This window comes from Hermetia illucens, chromosome 1 (genome assembly GCF_905115235.1).
Source record: "Hermetia illucens chromosome 1, iHerIll2.2.curated.20191125, whole genome shotgun sequence".
In the NCBI taxonomy this organism is placed as follows: domain Eukaryota; kingdom Metazoa; phylum Arthropoda; class Insecta; order Diptera; family Stratiomyidae; genus Hermetia; species Hermetia illucens.
This window is the reverse complement of record NC_051849.1, coordinates 57754867-57776886: the sequence shown is the minus strand read 5'-3', so window position 1 is coordinate 57776886 and position 22020 is coordinate 57754867. Positions and strand designations below refer to the sequence as shown.

The following is a 22020-nucleotide window of genomic DNA, read 5'->3' as shown; positions in this document are numbered from 1 at the left end:
CGTTCTTGTATTACATTTAGGCGACTTTTTTGCTCGCAATGTAGAAACTCATGAAGCTACGATTGTAAATATCATTAAAATATGAATTGAAAGTTCCAAAAAAATGCGTACAACATTTAAACCTCACGGTGAAGACGATCAATCAACTTCAGAGGAATATTGGCATTTGCTCATAAAATGCTTGATCGATTTCCCATTTTTTTTCCGAGTTTTATTTTATTCTCACCTAAATGGCTCCGTAAGTTATTAAATCCGGATTACCGGGGCAAAGGAAACTCGAAGCTAAAGTATCAAAACTCGCTGGATAGTTCTAATCAGTCTGTAGTGATTGTTAAGCAAATGTTCCTAGGCAGATTGATTTCAAGGAGAGCTCATATTCTCTGGCCTCCACGCTGTCCAAATTTTATGCCCTCGATTTTTTTTCTGAAGGTATCTCAAAGAAAAAGCGTACGGCGACAATTTGAAAAATATTGATCTGCTTGAAGAGAATAATCGGAATGAAATGGTTTATGCCGTTTTCAAAATCTAAGTTCACGTCGATTTCAGGGAGTACGTTTCGTAATTTATGGTATTAACCACAGTCAGTATAAAGATTTTTCGAAGGGGTAAATAACCAAACCGGAAGAGGACGTGATATGTTTGTGAAACTCAACTCACAAAAGTTTGCGTCTGGCGTTCTCCACTAATTTTCTGATATGCAGTTGGCCAATTAGGTAGCTGTCCGTTTGCACCTTCTGCTTTCATTTTTAAATAAGGCAGTATTAGTCCTGAAATATACAATGAAGCGCCAAGTATATTTTCCAGCCTTTCGTTAATGTTACATATCAAAACATGCTTTAAGCTGTTAATGTAGGTCAAATAATTTTCGGTCGGTTCTAGCACTAGTTACCAACGTCTTCTAAAATATATTCAATTGTATTTTTTCCCCAAACAAAACGCACACAACTCTAGTATAACTTTCTTTATTCATATTTGCAGATCTCGTGATTTGCCATACATTGGACACGTAATAGCTGGAACTGAATGTCACGACCAAATCATTTGGTTGTCTGCAATATGGGATAGTTTATACAGAGATGACATAATGCCGCCAGGTGAAATAATAATTCCATAGAATAAATTTGATCTTACCTTTTAAGAAATATATATTTTGTGATAGAAAATGTGTCTTACTCGTCTATGAATGATAATTAAGCAAAACCTATGAAAATTGTAAACATTTTTGTGTGTAATCCTGCCATTATAGCAGAATTTTACTATTCCTACAATAGGTGAATTTTATATACACAAATTGCAATTTAATACGTGTAATTCGCAATTCAGTATTTTTGACTCGCAATTTAGAATTTTAGTAAATGTTACCCTTACTTAACACTTTTTCAAAAGATTCATTTTTTTGAAAGTTATAATGATTCATGATGTCATGATTCATTTAATTAAAATCGTCAAATGTCCTTGCATAAATAATGAAAAAACTGGAAGAAAAGCATTTATTGTTAGAAATTTGCGACTTTCATAGATTCAAATTTTATTATATATATATATAAGTTTTACATAATTTTATGATATATTGTACATATTTGTATTTTTTAAACGAGTTTTTTTAAATAAAAATATCGCATAAATTGTAGAATTGTTATCAATAATAACCCTTCAATATTAAATGGCGCTTAGGAGTTCACGCCCCCTTTAATGCACTTATTTGTATTTTTCACTGAATACGTCGAAGTGTCTACTTTATTTTTCAAACATCTGGTAATGAATAGTCTATCGTTCGAGCTCTGGTTTCCCATAAACTTCATTCATTCACTGGAATTAACCATTCATTCGTCTTGGCGTTTTCTTGTTGTATTTCGGGGGGAAGTCAATTTCGGTGCTTCACGAAATCGAGTTTTTTTTATATTTTTATACTTAGAATATTGTGTCAAAGTTTCAAAAGCCAATTCTCAAAGTTATGAAAGATATGCCGTGCCAAGGAGCAACTCACGCCGAACCGGCTACGCGTGAGCGGTCTCTGCTGCGCGGGTGGTATGGTTTGAACTATATTGATAATGGTGACTCGAAAACTTTCGCGAATATTGTGAAGAACAATCCTTACGGTGATGATTATCCGGATATAAAAAACGACTGTGTCGGTCATGTCCAGAAGAGAATGGACACGCTACTGCAAAACATAAAAGGAAGAAAAACTGGTGGCAAAGGCCGATTAACTGACGGGTTCATCAAGAAATTGAGATTTTATTACCGCTTGGCGATAAGGAAGAATTTTAACTCGGTGGAGAACATGAGACACTAGACCACTACTGCTCCACAGACAAAAAGCCAAGACACGAAAATTACCCCGCATACTGGATAGAAAACCATTGATATTGTCGCCTACCTGGCTACCAAACTATTCAATGGGTCTAAGGAACAAAATTAATGCTATTGGGATCGCAGAACTTAACCATTGGACATCAGTGGAAGGCGCAGTGGACGATATCCGATTAGAGCGCGGACCGACGTCACAGTGATAGGACGAAGGAGGCTCGTAGTGGACATAGGGCGGTATAACTCATTAAAAATGAAGCCGAGGGTTTCCTCTACAAACCTGACATTTCAGTACGTTTACAAATACAAAATTCTGCATTGGTATAAAAGATAATGTAGGATACAACCTTGTCAAGACAAAATCTCACTGAGGAAGACAACTGGTCCTCTAAATACCGGTATATGAGATATAAAAACTCATTATTGGGTATTTAGAAAATAAAAATCATGACTTCTATATAGTTAATTTTCGAATTTCGCGAACATGCTAGTTTATCAACCAGAAAAAAACTTCTTGTTCAACAAAATACTTGGTTTTTCAGATATTAGCAATTCAATGAAATTCGTTAAAATCGTTCTCTTCCCTCTCTTCTGTTTTCGAATATCACTCCTAAAAAAATATATATTCTTAGATTCAGATTTCAGATTTTCTATACTAATGAGCCATTTCATTATTCAAATAACAATATTTGATAAAGAATTCAATACTTTTAATGACAAATCTGTTTTAAACTGAAGTATGACCGTTTTTCATTTTTCATCCCCAAAGTTTGAACCCTCCTACTGTAAAAAAATTACTGAGCTAACTTGGCTAGTGACTTGGAAAATTTGCCTATTTAATGTAGTTTTCGAAACTACCACCATTTTGTGAAGGCCATAACGAAGATTGCAATATCCATTTCTCCTTTTTTCACAACCAGGCTTGAAATTGGAGTTTGCCGAAATTCCAAATTATTATCTTAATATCTTTTTAATCTTAATATAAGTCCTAGCTTATTTCAATTAATTGAAGCTTAAGTGTTTTCATTCAGTTTAGTTTTTCATCTACCGTAGATTTTATGATGAATTTTGATACTTCCATCCCCGACAAGAGCCGAAGTGAGGAATAGCGCACTGCAATCTCTTCCCGATCAAAGAAAGCTCGAATGAGCAAAACAACAGTCAAATCAATGCTAATTTGTTTTCTTTTGTTTTTTTATAGAAAGAATTTTGTTTTTTTATAGAAAGAATTTGTTCCTCGAGGACAAACTGCCAACCAAGTTTTTTAAAGAACGGGGTCATTTGCGTGAGACCAAACATTGCAAACAAATGGATGCTCTCAGAGCAACGGAAGCTAGTCCTATAATTTTCTTTCACTTCTATGCTTAACCATTAAAGCTTTTAGTAATAAAATCATCCTTAAAACTGGGGAAGTAGCAACTTATTTCCGTGAAAAGTATTTCCTTAATTTATATGCAGCTCCGCGAGTTATCCTGTTGAGGTTAAATCGGCTACAACTCGCTTTATTTCTAACATCCTTGCGATCCTTGCTACCGCAGTACCGCCAACTAAACCTGCCATTATTCCAAGCTCTTCAGCAGACGCGCGGGTGGAGCGCTATTTTCTGAACCTCGTTGCTCTGGGTTCAAATCGCAGTTCTCATGTATCTCGCTGTTGTAAACTTATCCCTTGGACGGCATCAAGTGTGATGATAATGAGACTGAAGCACAACCCCACAGTTTGCAAATAAAGGGCAAAAACAAGAACAAGGAGAGCGTAAGATACCCCTCCAATCGAAACGTGATCAAGGCTTTCTTGATGGCGTTGGTACTTACACTGCTTCTACTGCAGTGACCACTTAACCGTGCCAATTACCTGGTGCTTTAAATTTTCTGGCAATAGTCTAACCTAAAACGCCTGCTGGCAGCCTTGATGGCCGACTTGTGCTTCTTCAGGCAATCCTTGTATGGCTGTCAATATTTATACCTGTAGCAGATATTGCAGACCCCCTTGATCAGTTTCCTGAAGCTGAACTGATTTTCATTCCACCACGGTAGCAGTGTCTTCGTACTTTATTTAGCAGGGCCCGATACCTTAAAAGCGGCTTCGAATGCCTTTTCTAGAAATCTGACCTTTAACTCCAGTTCCTCTGTCATGCCAATCTTACTAATTTTTGTTTGTTCTTGATAACTGGACTAAACTTCCTCCAGTCGATCCTCTTGGGGTCTCTGAAAGGTTTGGAAACTTCTGTGGCGAGGTCTAGACTGAAAAGTATCCAACTATCATATAAGATGGATCTTTGGTCTGACATTCTACAAGTCTTCTTCCTTAGAATCCCATTGTAGGGTGATATCAAGGACCTCCTACCAATCATCACAGTTCTCCGAGCTGGGAAAACACACCGATAGATTTGTATTGATAATAAAACCCAAGGATGACTCATATTGGTTACCGAGCTGCCCCAAAGCATACAAACCTTGCATTGGTGTCGCAGACCATCAACAGATTGGCCTTTTTTCCTGCTATGGAGGACGTCAAATGCTGTAGTTCTTCTGCGGAGCTGATTGGCCGTGAGCTATGTAAGCCATTTAGGCCACGACTAGGTCACTGGAACTCAGGTCCAGACACAGGAAAGCATGCAGACATTTCTTCGTGAGGATACATGCTCTAAGTCTATCCCGATCAGCTTCTTTGGCGCTATGGCATAAATTATGATATTTCCTTTGGAACACTTCAATGGTTCGGTTGCCTATGATCCAGATCTACTTTACTAGTGCGACGCCGTTATGTTCCTGTAGAAGTAAGACAAGTGTTGACGAGTGCTGCAGATTTATCTGTGTTACCCTCAGCACGATCTCCTTACGTAAGGAGTTCGTCAATCACCATCGGATCGTCGATCCTCATCTCCTCCAACAGCTCGTTGGCGGCGTCAACTGGAAATGCGTCATCGTTCAGTTTTGCGAAGCGGAATACTTTCACCTATGCGTTCCTGACTCCAAAACGTACGCCTTCAGGCACACTCCGCTTATAAGGAGCAGGAAAGGTTAACCGTTCGACTGGGATTCATCCTTTTTGATAACTACCTAGTCGCCCATGGGTACCTTGGGGTTTTGAAGGCATAGGGATTGGACGAGCATGTCCTTATCCATGCGGATCTTCAGCAACTAGATGTGAGCGACCGGTTGCTTAGTGATCTCGTCGTAGGTGTTGACTTTGAACTTTACACCTTACCAGGCGTCGGTGATCTTAGCGAAGCACGAACCGAGAAGATCCTGAGAGAATTGCACCGATTATGCTTCCAGAATGTTTGGTTTCATATTGTGTTCCCCTTGTGACTTTGTCTGACCATCCTTACAACTCGTTCAGCACGTTAAAATCACCGGATTCTTCTTCTTCAAGAAAAACTTTTTCCATGTGAACTAGCCCAGTAGTCTCCACTCCATTAATCTCGCTAACCTAAAACAACATAGAACCTTTCCCGATATAAGTACATGTTTTACACTCTCTATTGGGCTTATTGGTTCCGCTTTTAACGACATCATCTACCAATCGGCGCGTAAGGCAGAAATTTGCCGAAGTGCCCTTCGGGGAGTTCGAACTTTATTTCCACTCCCCGATATCTCGAGTTTACCATACAATGTAGTTCGTTCTATTAGACTCCCCTCTTCCTACTATAGTTTCTTATGCTACTTTCTGCTCCTGGAGGCAATATTTAACGAAATTCAATTTATATATTCTTCTTCAAATAAATAAATAACATAACATAAAAACCATTAAAATTGGAGGGCAGGAAGGAGGGACGCTTCTGTAAATTATTACAATTACTTGCCACCATATTCTGACAGTTGACGAATATTGTCTTTCCGTATCCTGCTAAACAACACAAGCCTCTACGACATCTTCATCTTTAAAATGAGGGTGTTCAACATTCTAGGGACGATGAGTTAACACCTAACAAAAAATTCTTAAGCCCGCACTAGTACCCATGTCCCCCGTCCATGGTGATGACGTGACCTACGAGGGGAGAATTAACATGAATTTTCTGACGAAAATACCCTGTGTTTGAGCTACACCATTGTTTTATGAATATCAAATCTAAGTATCTAATACCGGCTTCGATGATCCCTTTCATTAATTATTTAAATGTCCTTTTAAACTGGAAGATGAGTACTAGGATTATGGATTATTTGGAGGACACCATATGGGAGATGAAATGAGAAATCAAATATAAAATATGTAAAAAAATAAAATGTTTATTTACATTTATCTACATAAATAAATAAAACTTTTTTAGTCATTATACCTATTATTGTTTTGTTTGTTTGTGTTTGGCTTATCTCGTCAAAAGACGTCCGTCCTCACCGAATTATAGATTTTTCTTTTGTCTTTCTTTTTGAAACATGAAAGCAACAAATAACATGACCCAATAAAAAATCCAAGAACGTTAAGTACAATTGAAGCCATAAGTAGATACCGCCATGCTCCATTTACTTCGTTACAGCTTAAATCTCTGAAAAGATACATTAGATTCAGTAAACACCGGTAGACGATGTGTAGTGTTCGGGCTAATAACTATCTTTTATGGATATTTTTGAGCATTAAAGATGTATTTAACGCAAACTCACTTATAATGAAACTCATAGCCGCCTGAAAAAAGCTCCTCCGCCCGATTAGCCGGTTCCGTTCCATTTGGAGGTGTGAAATTCGTATCTTTTGCCCCAAATATGCAAATGCACGATGCATTCGCTATGAAAATATTTGTTGATGCACATTTCGTTGTTGGCGAGAATAAATTGTTCAAATGTAATGAAGCGCACGTGAATGCCGCCAAGCAGAGTATACAAGCGATTATGGTAAGCATTAATGAATCCGCTTTGAGAAATGTAAAGCAATGTTCACGAACTTTCTGGCGTTTTATTCGCCTGAATTTAATAACAATCAAACCCAGTGTTCCAGCCAGAATAAGCTGAAATGAGGATGGAATGTTTATTTGACTTGGTCTGGTGGGAATTGATCCAGGCTGGGGTACTTACAGAAAGACCACTCCAATATGGATTATCTTGCATTCTTGTGTATGGTGCCCATAGTAGTATCCAGATGCCAATAGTGGTTATTATTAATCCCAGAATTAGTAATAGTATCAGCAATATTCTGGCCAATCGTGGGTGCCTCAAACCCAGTGGATTAATGGACTCTAATCCTGCAAAAAAATAAAAAAAAAAAGGTATTGAAAAGTATTTGAAATTAGTTACATGACCTAAATAAACGATTTAAGTATAACCCTACGATTCATTTGATGCGATCATAAGCTCCATCCGGGTGTTTCTAGAATTACCTCTCGTATTGAGCCATCGTTGTTTTGGCCAACTTTTGGATGGTTTCTCATCGACTCCGATGTCCATCTTAGCTAGTGAGTTCTCATCAGTGAGGGTACTGAAGCTATTTTACTTAGTGCAAAAGGGTTAGCGATCTACAGGTTAAAGCTGCATAATTCGGCAAGCCCACACCTCCTCGTGTGTTAGAGGAAACTGGATCTGGAAGGGGGATGAGCTGAAACAACAGCCCGGGGATCGTCCTTCCTGCACTGAAGAATTGGACACCAAACCGAGGTGGAACATCATACGGCGAGGGCTGCGTGCCAAATGGGAAACGTGGTTTTAGTCTGCGAACTCTGAATACCTTGGGCACCTTCAGTTTCAAATAAGACCGTGGTGCCCGGACCAGCAAGGGTGACCATTCTTCCCGGACTACTCATGGGATCAAGACATGGACTCAATTAATAAAAACAAGTCGGGAAGCCGGAAAACCGACGCTTCAGGTATGAAAGGTTTTCTGTATCTGTATCTTTTATAAAAACATTTCAGTGGACATTTGTACTACCTTAGTTAGTACCTAGCATGTAATATATGCATGTGAGAATATCTATTTTCGGATGATACTGGCATTCAAAGACTTGAATTTGCACAGAAGCGATAAATTTGACCTATTATAACTTTGGATGAACTCAAGGGAGGTTTTGCAGACAATTACTAAAAATTAGAGTAATATGCTATTATTAAATTTATTTGAACAGGTATCGGTATGGAGGGTATTTCGAAACCGAGGCGTTTGTGATTTTTTTCAGATTTTTTGTTTGGGTAGGTTCTGAAAATGGGTCCGTGAAAGAAATGAAGAATTTCGACTCCCCGGACTCCCCACCTTTCCAACAAATGTCAAAACTAAGACCGGCTTCGGAAAGTACTAACCGAGACTTTTCATTTGACACCCCACATGACTATATTTGGTGAAAAAAATGTATACCTTCCTTTTGCATGTAGGAGGACCCCCCTTAAATTCGACATAGAATAACATAACTCACTGTATGTGTGAGCGCCCGCAGTTCCCACTTTTCCACCATATTTGGTGTCAACCGCTATAACCGTTTCCGAGACAAATACGTGTGCTAGAGTATGAACAAAGATACCTCGAGTATAAATAGGACGCCAGAAGTTATTGCTTCGAGCGGCTCTGTGATGAGGCAGACTCCGATCCATGGGGAGGAGTATACAAGTCTGTTATGTCAGCAATAAAAGGCAAAAGGTCCCCTCCTATTATGTGCTCTAGATTATTGTGGGAGATAGTTTCAACACTGTTTCCCCAACATCCCGAAACAACTTTCCAATGATACCAATGAGCACCGGAAACATCCCTACGGCAAGCTACAGACGAAGTCTTGGACGCAGTAAAAAGGGTCCGGGATATGGCATTTATCGAATCCCTAACAAGGCGCTGGAACTGGCAATGAGAATGATACCAAGCATGTTCCCGTAGGTATTTACAGACTGCCTAAAAGAAGAATAGACCTATCTGAATTCTGAATACAATAGGCGAGATCCTCGAACTGGTAATCTATAACCGGTTATATCCACTTATTGATAGTGCCAGTTATTTATCAAAGAGGCAGTTTGGTTTGCATCGGAATGCTTAAGACGATTGACATTCGACTCGAAGCTGAGCTTTAAACCTCACTTAACCAGTGTGGGCGTCAGCGATAAAAATCGGAGAAAATCGCAGACAGCTTCAAGCTGCTCTCCGAACATGTTACGCCTACCGAACAACATCTTATGAGGCAACACAGACCACACAGGCTTATCCCAGACATAAGTATGTGGACTATGCGGAACCACGATGAAACGAGTTACGATCTGATTCAGTTCTGAACCGGACACGGTGGGTACAGGGAGTACCTCTATAGGTTCAGTCTCGATGAATCGCCCGATTGTCCTATGTGCGCAGAACACGGTTTTTCACCTGCCCAAGATTTAAAAGCTTAAGGCGAAATCTTGAAAAAGAACTAAAAACCCGTTTAACGGTGGAAAATCTGGTAAGGTACATGGTGCAATCAAATACAACATGGGACGCGGTAGTTGAAGCACAGCGGAGGCATAGAAGGGAAACTACGCAATTAACGCAAAGCGATAGCAGCTCATGTAGAGTAAACAGCTAAGGCGTGAACCGGCTCGCGAAGCAATACTAGAGCGGTGTTCTCGCGAGGGTAGCGTGGAGAAAATATGGGAGGTTTTAATCGGTAAGAGCCCGGCATGATACCTATCCATGATTGATTTCCCCCAGTCAAAAAAAGACAGACAGACAGTAAATCGATTCTAAAAAGGTTTTGTTTTACACAAAACCTTAATAAAAGCGAACAAGAGAAGATGAGTTAGTGATGTCATGCGCATCATCGCGGGACGAGCTGCTGGAACCCAGCCAGAGACAGTAGCCGTCGAGAGTAGTACAATCGGTGCCAGCCGTAGCACTGCTATGCTGACACTAACCGCAGAGACCTTCCGGAGCGACGTGGCAATGGCAAACGGACTAGTATTTTCCAGCTTGAAATCTACTGGCGTCAAGCTGGGTGTAGCAGTTAGTGTTAGAGCACTTCATTTCAAGATCATAACGATACCCTAGGGGACGATGTGGATAACATTATGCTTGATCGGGATTGTTGTCCTAATTTGATTCAGGGTTCCATTTCAAGCCTAACGAGAGGGTATTTAGAGTTCAACCATTGAAGAAACGCTCAGGATTTTCATATCTAACTCACTAACAAAATGAACCCTATAGGAATCTATATGACAACAAACTCTCAGAATAGAGCCGGAATCACATGACACTTTTAAGCTGGCCAATGTGTGTAAATGGTGAGAAGAGCATCAGCTCATGTAATATAGCCGCTACAAAATATACAGCGGCAGCAGAAGGAGGGGAAAAGGGGGGTGATCTTCCACATATTCGGAATTTTATCGGAGGCCCAAAATATAGACGCACAAATAGCTAAAGGTAAGGAGTTAACAGAGAGGCCCTTGTAATATTCACCCCGAGCTTGGATTGTCTCTCTCCGGCCGTGGCCTATTCACAACTGATTTGAATGGGCTCCGACATCCAATCACGATATAAATCCCTCTGAAATAAGTAAAACTTGAACCGATTAAATAGAAACTAAAAATCACAGACATTTTTGGATTAGTAAGTTGTAAATTTTGAATCTTCTTGCCATCGAATTGTTAGCAAGTCATTGCATGAGAGTGGAGCTAGGATAACTACGATATTCGAGAACGTTATCTTCTGTGTAATTAGTCTTTATATGGGTAGAGTGATCACAGTTCCTTTCTGATATTGGTTACATTTAAGGCCTCAAAATTAAATCCCGTTTTCCTCATTACTACTGTCAAGTTTACATCCGCTATTGTCCATTTAAACAAATCGGACTAAAATTGTAGAAAATGCCAGAAGCTTACTAAATTCCCGTATAATATGACCCGCAAATATGACAAGACAGAGTGGCCAAAGTAGGTGTGGACACGCGTTATCAACGTTCCTTGTTTGATTTCTGAACCTAGTTAACATACACCTCCCAGTTGGAAGCCCTGGATAGTCACCAGCCAGCCTAGTGGTTAGCGATCATCATTGATAACGATGATGACCCAGCATGATGACACTTATGATTTGGTAAATGTTAAGAAGTAGGTTGCATATCAACTGACAGCTGTGGCATTCTTAGTACACCATAATGACATCCCGTGGAAATAGAATTCAACTTAAGATTACAGCTTTCTCCGTTCCATAACTAACCTTGTATGTACCTTCAAAGAGCTACGATATTATTAACTGGTGGTGCAGGCTCAGTTGAGATGGACTTCAAACTAGTGCCTGATCCTTGTTCTGAAAAGAAACAATCATAAGCGCTTTTATCTCAAGTCTGACTTCCCCAAAAAGGAGAGACGAAAAGTTGGTGAAATCTGAGTGGCATGACAAAAACACTGACAAAGTTGTAAATCAGTTGGCGGTTCAAGTGATGTTATTGGAACGGGTGAGCCTTATCCATACGACGATGGTAAAGGAAGGACAAGCGGCTCAACGCGTAGTGAATTCCTTTTCATCAAACCAAACGGTGGAATGTCTTTTAGGGGATTTCGAAAAATCCGCAATGGTGCGAAGCCAGAGGATTCTGGGGTAGATATCAGATCTATTCGGTAGACCCGAACCGGCAATATGCTAAGCGCAACTTGACAAAATCCATAGATTCCGCGAAGCAAAGTAGTTGCTTCCAACCAACGAGCAGAAAGTGTAGGAAGCGATCAAATGGACTTACTCAAGATCTAATCAATCTAAAGGTAAATTAGCCATTTTGAACGCCCCTGAGAAGTTAGTAGAGCAAGTTTTTGATGGCAAGCCAATAGAGATCGGTTGGATCATCTGCATCTGACGCATCTTATTGACCGGAAAATCAGTAGAATTCCGACATTCCAATAACCTGGTGGCGAAGGGATCACAACGTCGCAGCCAATAACGCAACGGTGTCGGCTATTGGTAAAGATATGGTAACCATGACTTTCACAGAGTGTAAAACCGCAAAGAAGGAGCTCCGTGAAGCAATTACTAGACAAAAACTAAGTTTCTGGGAGTGATATCGGCGAGGAATCATGTGTCGTGGAATAAAAATTGATCACCGCAAATTTCGGAGCCCATCGAACATTCTATTCCTTGCAAGTAGCTAAAATGCATCTAATCGTACAGGTGGTTTCTTTTATCTGAGACAACTTTATCAGCGGTGTCCCTTGTAGAAGCGTATCGTCAGTATATCGGGAACTGAAACTCTGCTCCAGAAGTTCAGAAAGCCAAGACTAGTTGACAGGACGTCTGTTACGGAAAATTTACCGCCAAAACAATAAGGTCGTAGAGCGGGCGATCCAGGTTTTATGCAATTCAGAAAGGGTGCTTAGTAGTCAGGCAAACTGAACCGCAAAGTTTTTACTGTTGACGAGTGGTGCTCCCTGTAATGCTGGATGTAAAAAATACCTTCAATTCTATGAGGTGAGTTGAAATGCTTGTACCAAATGGAAGTCATTTCCACATACCGGGCTACCTCTTACCGATATTAAGGGTCTGCGTAAGCGACCGTGCCCTACTCTACGGGACACAGATAGAATAAGAGTTATATCAAAGACACCTCAGGACTAATGACGGGGGAGAATGACTGAGCACGCATTCGTCCTAGCTAGTTGCTTCCTTTATGAGTGGGTAATACCAAGCTAGCCGTAAAATACCTCGACATTATAAAACAGTCGTAGATGAACTTCTTCGAGTAGATTTGGATCAACACAGATAAAGCTTTAACGAGGAGCTTTGTAAATAGAGTCCCTCTCGCCCGTATTAACTCGGAGCTAGCGATATTGATGATAGCAGGAGCAACAATCCTGGGAGGGCGAATCGAGGGATAATTGGATTAACAAACTTATCAGAGATGTATGACCGCGGTTCAAGCGAAGGCACGATGAGATTGATTATTACATAGCCCAGGTATTTTCGGCCTTACCTGCACAAAGGTAATACATTAGCGCCACCTTCCTCCCCCGCCCCCTTTTTCGACTCTCCATCAGAATGAGTCAAATGTTTTTGAATGCCTTAACTGGCGTCATCCTGTGAAATGAAAGACATTTTTAAGGCGAAAATTTTAGAGATATGAAGATCTGGCGACAGGGAAGCTGAGGCTCCTAAAACCACAGATTCTGCTCAACTAAACTGAAAATGTTTTCCTGGTGTAATGTGTCCAACGGGTCTAGGCTACTGTCTCCGAGACAACAAGAAAGTTTCGTGTTAAATACCACTGGACCGGGTTCCATGAATGAATTATGCAAAACTGCAATACAAACCACTTCGGAAGTGTTTGATGTAATTCATTTGTTAGAAAATAGGCTGCATCGAATTAACAAGCCATATCTAATTTTCAACGTGTTTTAATCAATTCAGTCTCTATTTCCTGATCTACCATTTTCTATTCTACACCTTTCCAACCTGGGATATTTTATCAACTGATTGACAAGTCTATTAATGCTATCCCACACGAATGTAAGCTTACAAAGCGCATTTCGTCATGTTTACATTTTTCTTTGAAAAAGAGTTAACTGTCCCGTGGGTGTGGAAAATTGATGACTGGCTATATCGTTCGCTATCTACGCATGTCCAGGTATGCTTTTGCTTACCTTGATAATTTTTATTGACCACAAGCATTCTGCTGTGTCGCAAGCTATTGCGTGTGGGTGTGTGGCGGCCAGCAATATTGGGGCTCTTTATATTCTGTGGGACGGTTGTTGACATGTAGATGACCTGAAATGCACAAAAGAGAAGAGCATTAAAATTCACGTTGACGAGACAAAACGTTAGATTGTTACTATTTAAAGATCCGTTAAAGATGAGGTTGGCTGTAACATTAACATTTTTCAAGCCTTTCTTTAAGTGCCCCTAAGATAGCTGATTCACAGATATGTATATTAAACCAGATAAACTAATGAATTGAGATAATAACCGGTTCAATTTAGGTTTGAAATATATGCCTAACACTTTCTAGTAAAAGTGCAGCTCCATGGTTCTACCGAATGTTGATAAACACTTCACGAAGAAATCTAATCTGGCATCTTAACACCTCCCAGTCTTAAAAGCAACCGTTTCATGTTGCCCCCATTTACTAAAAATTAGCATGACATTGGTATTTCGCACACGTTAATTAGCAGCACAAATACCTTATTCATGTCTGAAGCATCGAGTGCTTCGCACCACTCGACAACTGTATTGAGGGCGGCGGGGGCAATCGCTATTCAAAAAAACAAACAATTACACTCAATAATTTATTATATTCTGCAGCAGAATATGTAATGAGCATAATGTAGGGCTAATATAAACACGGCGAATAAATATTGCCTCGTTAAAACAAAACGCCTAACACAAAAAAATATAAATACAAACACCAAATCCTTATATTGAAAATATACTCATTGTATCATTGTCACAAGTGAAGTATGAACTCTAGCCTGCTTGAAAGGTATCACTTTGCAGCTACTGAGGAGTATGATTAGTCATACCCTTTCAATCTTCATCTCTGCCCTGAATAGTAATCCATTTTGAAGGCCTAGTAACTTAGGCTGGAACCAATGTATAGCTAATGCACTTTTATTACGGTCTAGGTTTTCTTTCTCCTATATCTTCTCCATTTCTACAAAAAAAAAGCATGTTGGAAGATTTTTGGCAACCTACAGGCCGGTAAGCGAAGCTCTGAATAAAACCAAAGTAAATTAGCCTGATTCAGAATTTTCCAAAGCAAATTCCGAATTTTCGAAACCATTTCAGTCAGTTTCAGAATTTTCTATTTCAAATTCAGACTTTTCCATTCCAAAGTCAGAATTTTCCATTTCCAATTCAGAATTTTTTCAATCTCCTACTATAATGTTTTATAATCATCATCAACGACGCAACAACTGGCATCCGGTCTAGGCCTGCCTTAATGAGGAACTCCAACCATCCCGGTTTTGCATCGAGTCCACCAATTCGATATCCCTAAAAGCTGTCTGGTGTCCTGACCTACGCCATCGCTCCATCTCAGGCAGGGTCTGCCTCGTCTTCTTTTTCTTCTTCTGCCATGGATATTGCCTTTATAGACTTTCCGGCCTGGATGATTCTCATCCATATGGATTAAGTGACCCGCCTACCGTAACCTATTGAGGCAGATTTTATCAACAACCTTACGGTCATGGTATCGGTCATAGATTTCGTCGTTATGTAGGCTACGGAATCGTCCATCCTCATGTAGGGGGCCAAAAATTCTTCGGAGGATTCTTTTCTCGAACGCGGCCAAGAGTTCGCAATTTTTCTTGCTAGGAACCCAAGTTTCCGAAGAATACATGAGGACTGGCAAGATCATAGTCTTGTACGGTAAGAGCTTTCACCCTATGGTGAGACGTTTCGAGAGGAACAGTTTTGTAAGCTGAAATAGGCTCTATTGGCAGCCAACAACCATGGGCGGATTTCATCATCGTAACTGTTATAGGTTGTGATTTTCGACCCCAGATAGGAGAAATTATCGACGGTCTCAAAGTTGTAGTCCCCTATCTTTATTCTTCCCGTTTGACCAGTGCGGTTTGATATTGTTGATTGGTTGGTTTTTGGTGCTGACGTTACCACCATATACTTTGTCTTGCCTTCATTAATGTGCAGCCCCAGATCCCACGCCGCCTGCTTGATCTGGATGAAGGCAGTTTGTACGCCTCGGGTGGTTCTTCCCATGATGTTGATATCGTCAGCATAGGCCAGTAGTTGGGTGGACGGTGCCTCTCGCATTTAAATCGGCATCGCGAATCACTTACTCGAGGGCCAGGTTAAAGAGGACGCATGATAGGGCATCCCCTTGTCGTAGACCGTTGTTGATGTCGAAGGGTCTTGAGAATGATCCTGCTGCTTTTATCTGGCCTCACACATTGGTCAGGGTCAGCCTAGTCAGTCTTATCAATTTCGTCGGGATACCGAATTGTTTCATAGCCGTGTACAGTTTTACCCTGGCTATGCTATCATAGGCGGCTTTAAAGTCGATGAAGAGATGGTGCAACTGATGTCCATATTCCAACAGTTTTTCCATCGTTTCCGCACAGAGAAAATTTGATCTGCTGCTGATTTGCCTGGAGTGAAGCCTCTTTGGTATGGGCCAATGATGTTCTGAGCATATGGGTCTATCCGGCGTTGATTGATTGATTGATTGATTCACTGTCCCATACCTTGAGCACAAGTTGATGAACCACTTGGTGTAACTGGTCGTCTCCATATTTAACCAATTCGGCTGTAATTCAATCGGCTCCTGGCGACTTATGATTTTTGAGCCGATGAGTTGCACGGACTGTTTCTCCTATACTCGGTGGTGGCAGTATTTGTCCGTCGTCTTCAGTTGGTGGGACCTCCAACTCGCCGATGTTCTGGTTGTTCAGTAGCTCACCAAAGTACTCCACCAATCGGTCCAATATGCCCATTCTGTCGGAAATCAGATTTCCCTCTTTGTCTCGGCAGGATGAGCATCGAGGTGTATAAGGCTTCATCGTGCTGATTTGTTGGTAAAACTTCCGCGCCTGGTACGGTTGCTCCCTGTACTTTTCTAGTTCACCGACTTGTTGGTTCTCCCAGGCTTCCTTTTTCCGTCTGTAAAGTCGCTTCTCCGCTCGACGGAGTTCGTGATAAGTCTCTGCGCGTGCCCGCGTTCTTTGAGAATGCAACATTACTCGGTATGCAGCATTCTTCCATTCCGTTGCTAGCTTACATTCATCGTCAAACCAGCCGTTCCGACTCCTTTTGCGGCTGGGCCAAGTATCTTTGTGGCCGTATCAATGATAACGTTCTTCAGGTGGTTGTGAAGATCATTTGTTGATGCTTCATCTCCAGGTCCTCTGTTGACTGCAGTTATTGCGGCATCCATTTCCCTCTTATAGGTGTCGCGGAGGGCTGTGTTATGGATGGCTTCAGTGTAAACTTTCACCTGATTGTCAGAGGGGATTCTAGGTAGTATTGTTATTCGAGCTCGGAGCACCATGCCAACGAGATAGTGATCCGAGTCTATATTGGCCCCCCTATATGTTCTGATATTCATCAAGACTGAGAGGTGGCGGCGTTCGATCAACACGTGGTCAATTTGGTTGAAAGTGGTCCCGTCTGGAGACCGCTTTCCGCGCAAACCAGGTACTTCTATCAACCATTTCGTGTAACCCTGCTAATTGAATAATCCGCAGTCCGTTATCATTTGTTTTTTCGTGTGAGCTATGGGAGCCAATATATAGTCTGAATACGGGCGTCCCGCCCCTATTTGGCTGTTAAAATCCCCAAGTATGATTTTGATATCATATCTGGAACAGGCTACAATGGTTCGTACTACTGCCTCGTAGAAGGTTTCCTTCTTCGACTCTGAAGTCTCCCCAGTACGGGCGTGAATGTTAGTGCAACCTCGCAAGCGCAAAGTGCATAGCCGTTCGCTAATGTTTCCAAAGCCGATAACAGCAGGTTTCAGTTTTTGGCTGACTAAGAAACCTATTCCGAGTACATGGTTTACTGGATGGCCGCTATAATATAATATATAGTAACTTTTGCCATTTGATAATGCTAGAAAATTCAGGCTCGTGGTTATACCTGACTCCTCATCGGTCTTCATAACGCTTCGCCCCGATAATTATTTTCAGAACTCGCCTTCTTAATACATTCAGCATTTTCCCAGATTTTTCTCCTTGCTTTACATTCGAAATGTAACACAGGTCTTACAGCTGATATTTCTCAACTGCCTTCAAAATTACCAGCACGAAATAGTACGTTTTATCAGCAGGCTGAACTTGTCTCCTAATTTCGTGAAACTGACCGAAATTTCCCGCCAGGCACATAACGGACTGAATTTTCTGAATTACATTTGTCGCCCTTTTTCTAGTCTGCAGGGCTGCTGCTTATAGACCTATGAGCATATCATGGGCCTAGATATGATATAATTTTTATCAGAGCTATGATGTCCGTTTGTCTAATCTTAGTGCAGGTGGGTCTTAAAGTTAATCCAGACACCATCACTCCAAAGTATAATATTTAATAGCTAGTTTTGAAGTGATGATGTGACTTCCTACTCCGTTTTATTGCTCGCAAGAGTGAGTCCAGCTGTAATGACTATGTGATTGGAGATGGTCAATGACCATTCTAAGTAGTCGGAGAGGACTTCTGCCTGCAAATATTGAAGCCTCATTTAAACCGATGCGTGGGTCTGGACCGGATCCTGAAAATTCACACGCACGGGACCTATTGTGCACCTATTGAATGAATCAAAACGCGCACTAAATTGGAAATGGAAAAAAAAAAAAAATCGACCGCGCACATCGAAACGAATGAGAAAAAAAAGAATTAAATTTGTTTCGAAGTCTAGGCGCTACGATGACCAGGAGCATGGCTCCTCCTGCTGCAGCTATTTCGCCACAATCTGTGGCGACCATTTCAGCAGGCTCGCGTAGGCAGCGGATGAAGTGAACTGAGGAAATGAGCCTCTTTATCATCTGGTCCTACTAAGAAATAACGGCGGGGGTGGGCACATCTTACCACCCCTTGTTGCTACAGAGATTCGTCGAGCTTTCCCACAATACGCGCACGTGACAATGCCGCGATTTGCAGACCAGTACCGCTTCATTGCTCGTAGCGACAGAATGCCGGTTATCATCAAGAAGCGTGTTCGACTTTAGGTCATCGCGGAAACTACAGATCAAGAGTCGACGGGGACAGATGCGGCGGTATAAATAACATCACGCTGCACTGAGGAGCACAAATTCAGTACTTGCCGAAGCATTATTCTTCACCGTCCGGTTGAAGTCTCTGTTGAAGTTCTAGGCGAATTCTAAAGAGCATGTCTAGAATTTTCGGAAATGGATCCTTTGCATAGATCAAGTATTCCCAGGCTCAATACATCTCCAGCAACTCCGGGAATTCTATCTCAAATTAATGATGAGATTGCATCTCCACTGTGTGGTAATATGTCGCTACTGCAACTACAATCACTTGTGTATTGTAGTACAGTTACACGGTCAGAAGATCCGCTTTAGGTTTATTAGTTTGAGTGACCGAAGGGATCCACCATGGAACATTCGTCTAGAACATCGGCGGGACTCATTACGGCAGGACATTGTTAGACTGACTCAAATCAGCACTGCAAATGACAACAGACAGGTGAAAAAGAAAGAGCGAAGTGTTTACCGGAACTATTGAAGTAAAAACTTTCTGTCGTATGCAGTCCGATACGACGGTATGGCGAAAGTCACTCCAGATGTGTTCAGAATGCAACGTAGGTGAGGAACCAGTGGACCTTTTTCAAATCTCTCAATGAATCCCAACAGAGCATCCAAGCAATGCAGTTTTCGGGAAGGGAAGCGAAATATTATTGGGGTGGACTTTGGGGGTTACCTGGGGACACCTGCTTTGCCACTTTGCGGTGATTACCTACCTTTTCCTTAAAAGGAACACGATGCAAAACCTTGCAGATGCAAGAACTTGCAGACGCAAGGCTGATAATTTGCTTCCCAGCATTCTACAAATCCATAACGTCCATTATTAGTGCAAGTGTCAATGCACATCTCGAGACCAATAACTTCCTGTCCGATCTAGCGGTTGTAAAGAGCAACCCATTATCGACTCGGTAGTTGTGAGACAAGCAGCTAGAGGCCTAAGTTGCTATATCAATTATGCCAAACCTTTCCACAGCATCCGTCACTCCTGGCTAATCGATGTTCTACATCTGTACCGCATTGACGTAAAGCTAATAAAGTTTTTGGCGACAGATGATGACGATAGAGGGCATGGTTTTGCAATCAAATATGCCAGCTGGCACATTTCATGTATTTAGATGGCACCAAATTGTATGCTGATACTGATACGCCCAAGAGCGGATTGAATTGCCTATGGCAGCTATCTCAAATTGATATGTACCAATCGGGACAGCGTGGTCGCCACCCGAGCTTATAAAAAGCTTATAATGAAAGAGCGGGGTGGAGAACGACCAGTGCAGAATGTGTTAGAGTCATTGGGTCGCCTCATTTCTGGCTACACTGTCATGGCACCGGTGCAATATACGAACAGGCATAATGATGTGCGCAGGGTGATTCACTAAAACCTTGCATACAAGCATGGGCTGATCACGGGAACAAGTCTGGTTTACCTTTATGAGCCCCAAGCAGTACTTGACAGTTCTGCTTACGGTATGTCAAGTTCCAACTAATCTCAACACACAGCCTGATGTACTGTTGGCTGACAAGACGCATCGCTCCGCATTGCTGTCCACATAATAGCATTGAAGGGAAATACGTGAAGAAGAAGGTGAACTATGAGCTACCGGTTCGGGAAATCAAAGAAATATGGCGTCTCGAGAAAATGTTGTTGTTCCCATAATCAGCTACAGGCACTTTCATCCCTTACGACTTCCCTTAAGACCTCACAGTCTGATTCTCTCACTTATCTACCACCGGCGACCACCACCAGCACCTCTTTATCTTTTAAGTAGGTAGGATCGTTCAGGTCTAAATGCTTAGCGCTTAGTGATAGTATTAGGTAAAATCGGGCATCTGCCGATATTGTGATAACTCGGGAAATAAATTAAAATCGATTGTGGGTGCTAGAGGATTGCGTTTCGAGACGGAAGCAGTGAGCTAGAAATGTGTCAATATTGCGCTCGTGCGGGATTATGACTTCTCAAGTTTGACTCACTTAAGGTATTCATTCACAAATAAGTCGACTGATCTCCGATTTGTGGTCTACGATGTAAATCCCTTCAAATTTCTTGTCCGCATTCAGAAATGCATTACTGCAATCAACCTAATCCTAGCCCAATGCACATAAGTGCATTAGGAAGTATAAACTACTGTTCATCCGCGCATGAATAATGTTTACAAGTTGACTGTGTTCTAGTTCCACCAACTCTAGTGAAAACTAAAAATAGAAATCGAATTCCCTATGGTGTTAGCTTATACTATCAATGTCGAACATAATTGAGTTATTGAATACCCTAAATTTTGATTACAATGACATATGTATATTATACAAATCAAAGAGCACATATGTATGCATGTCACGTAAAACAATAAGCTGAAAAATCTAAACTGAAACTGTTTTATTTACATTAATTGGCCACAATGAAAATTTTAAATGGAGAAAACTCGAAGCTGATTTATATCTTAATTCATCTATAATCCTATTTCCACCCATCTGTCGATCATTAGTTAATTTTTTATTCAAATTCCGGCATACGCCAGATGTTTACCAGAAAATAAAGCTGGACTTTAAGCTATAACAGTCAAAAATTTAGCCCATTTGAATTTGTATGGTTTGGAATCATGTCTTATTATATGAATGTACACAAAATGCCTTTTGGTTGGATTATTGAATTGGATGCTATTGCATACCTTGTATGGTTATCTACCAGTTTTGTATCTTACAATTTTTTAGAGGTTGAATGTTTGATAATTACAAAAGTAACCAACCGGCAAAATTAACAGGTCGGGAACCAGGAGCGGTATAAACGGTTTTGTGATTTTTTTGGGTTTAAAATGTTTGGGTGCACTATTATTCCATTTGCACGTCGCTAGAATTCCAATTGAGTACTAAAAAAAAATAATTAAAGAAATACGTTATCTGTGCACCTTTATCTCCTCTGGCCTTACTAAATCTAGAAAGTTAAAAAGTTTGAAATAAAATGTATTCATGTATAAATAAATAAATGCTATTTGCATTTTTTAGCCACCCTAATGGATTATTTGATAATCGTTTTCCATTTAGTATGAGTGGAATGTAATGAGGTCACCTTCTCTTACAGGCTAACTTTGTCCACTTTACAAAAAAAACTTTAATCTCTCAAAATAGGTGTTTATAAAAATC

The 22020-nt window shown here is 40.8% G+C and overlaps 2 protein-coding genes across 2 annotated transcripts in view; one reads left to right on the top strand and one right to left on the bottom strand.

Annotated features, from left to right (window-relative positions):
* Positions 1–1614, top strand: part of LOC119654252 — an 87090-nt gene extending 85476 nt beyond the window's left edge. Inside the window, exon 9 of the mRNA XM_038059502.1 lies at positions 979–1614. Within this exon, the coding sequence (XP_037915430.1) occupies positions 979–1114 (136 nt within the window). The 3' untranslated portion in view covers positions 1115–1614. The remainder of the gene's footprint in view (positions 1–978) is intronic.
* A 4903-nt stretch (positions 1615–6517) lies between these two features.
* The window catches only part of LOC119652235, an 82727-nt gene continuing 67224 nt past the window's right edge, over positions 6518–22020 (bottom strand). Inside the window, exons 3-6 of the mRNA XM_038056205.1 lie at positions 13812–13935; positions 7323–7489; positions 6915–7255; positions 6518–6799 (exon numbers count right to left, since the gene is read on the bottom strand). Of these exons, the coding sequence (XP_037912133.1) occupies positions 6631–6799; positions 6915–7255; positions 7323–7489; positions 13812–13935 (801 nt within the window). The 3' untranslated portion in view covers positions 6518–6630. The remainder of the gene's footprint in view (positions 6800–6914; positions 7256–7322; positions 7490–13811; positions 13936–22020) is intronic.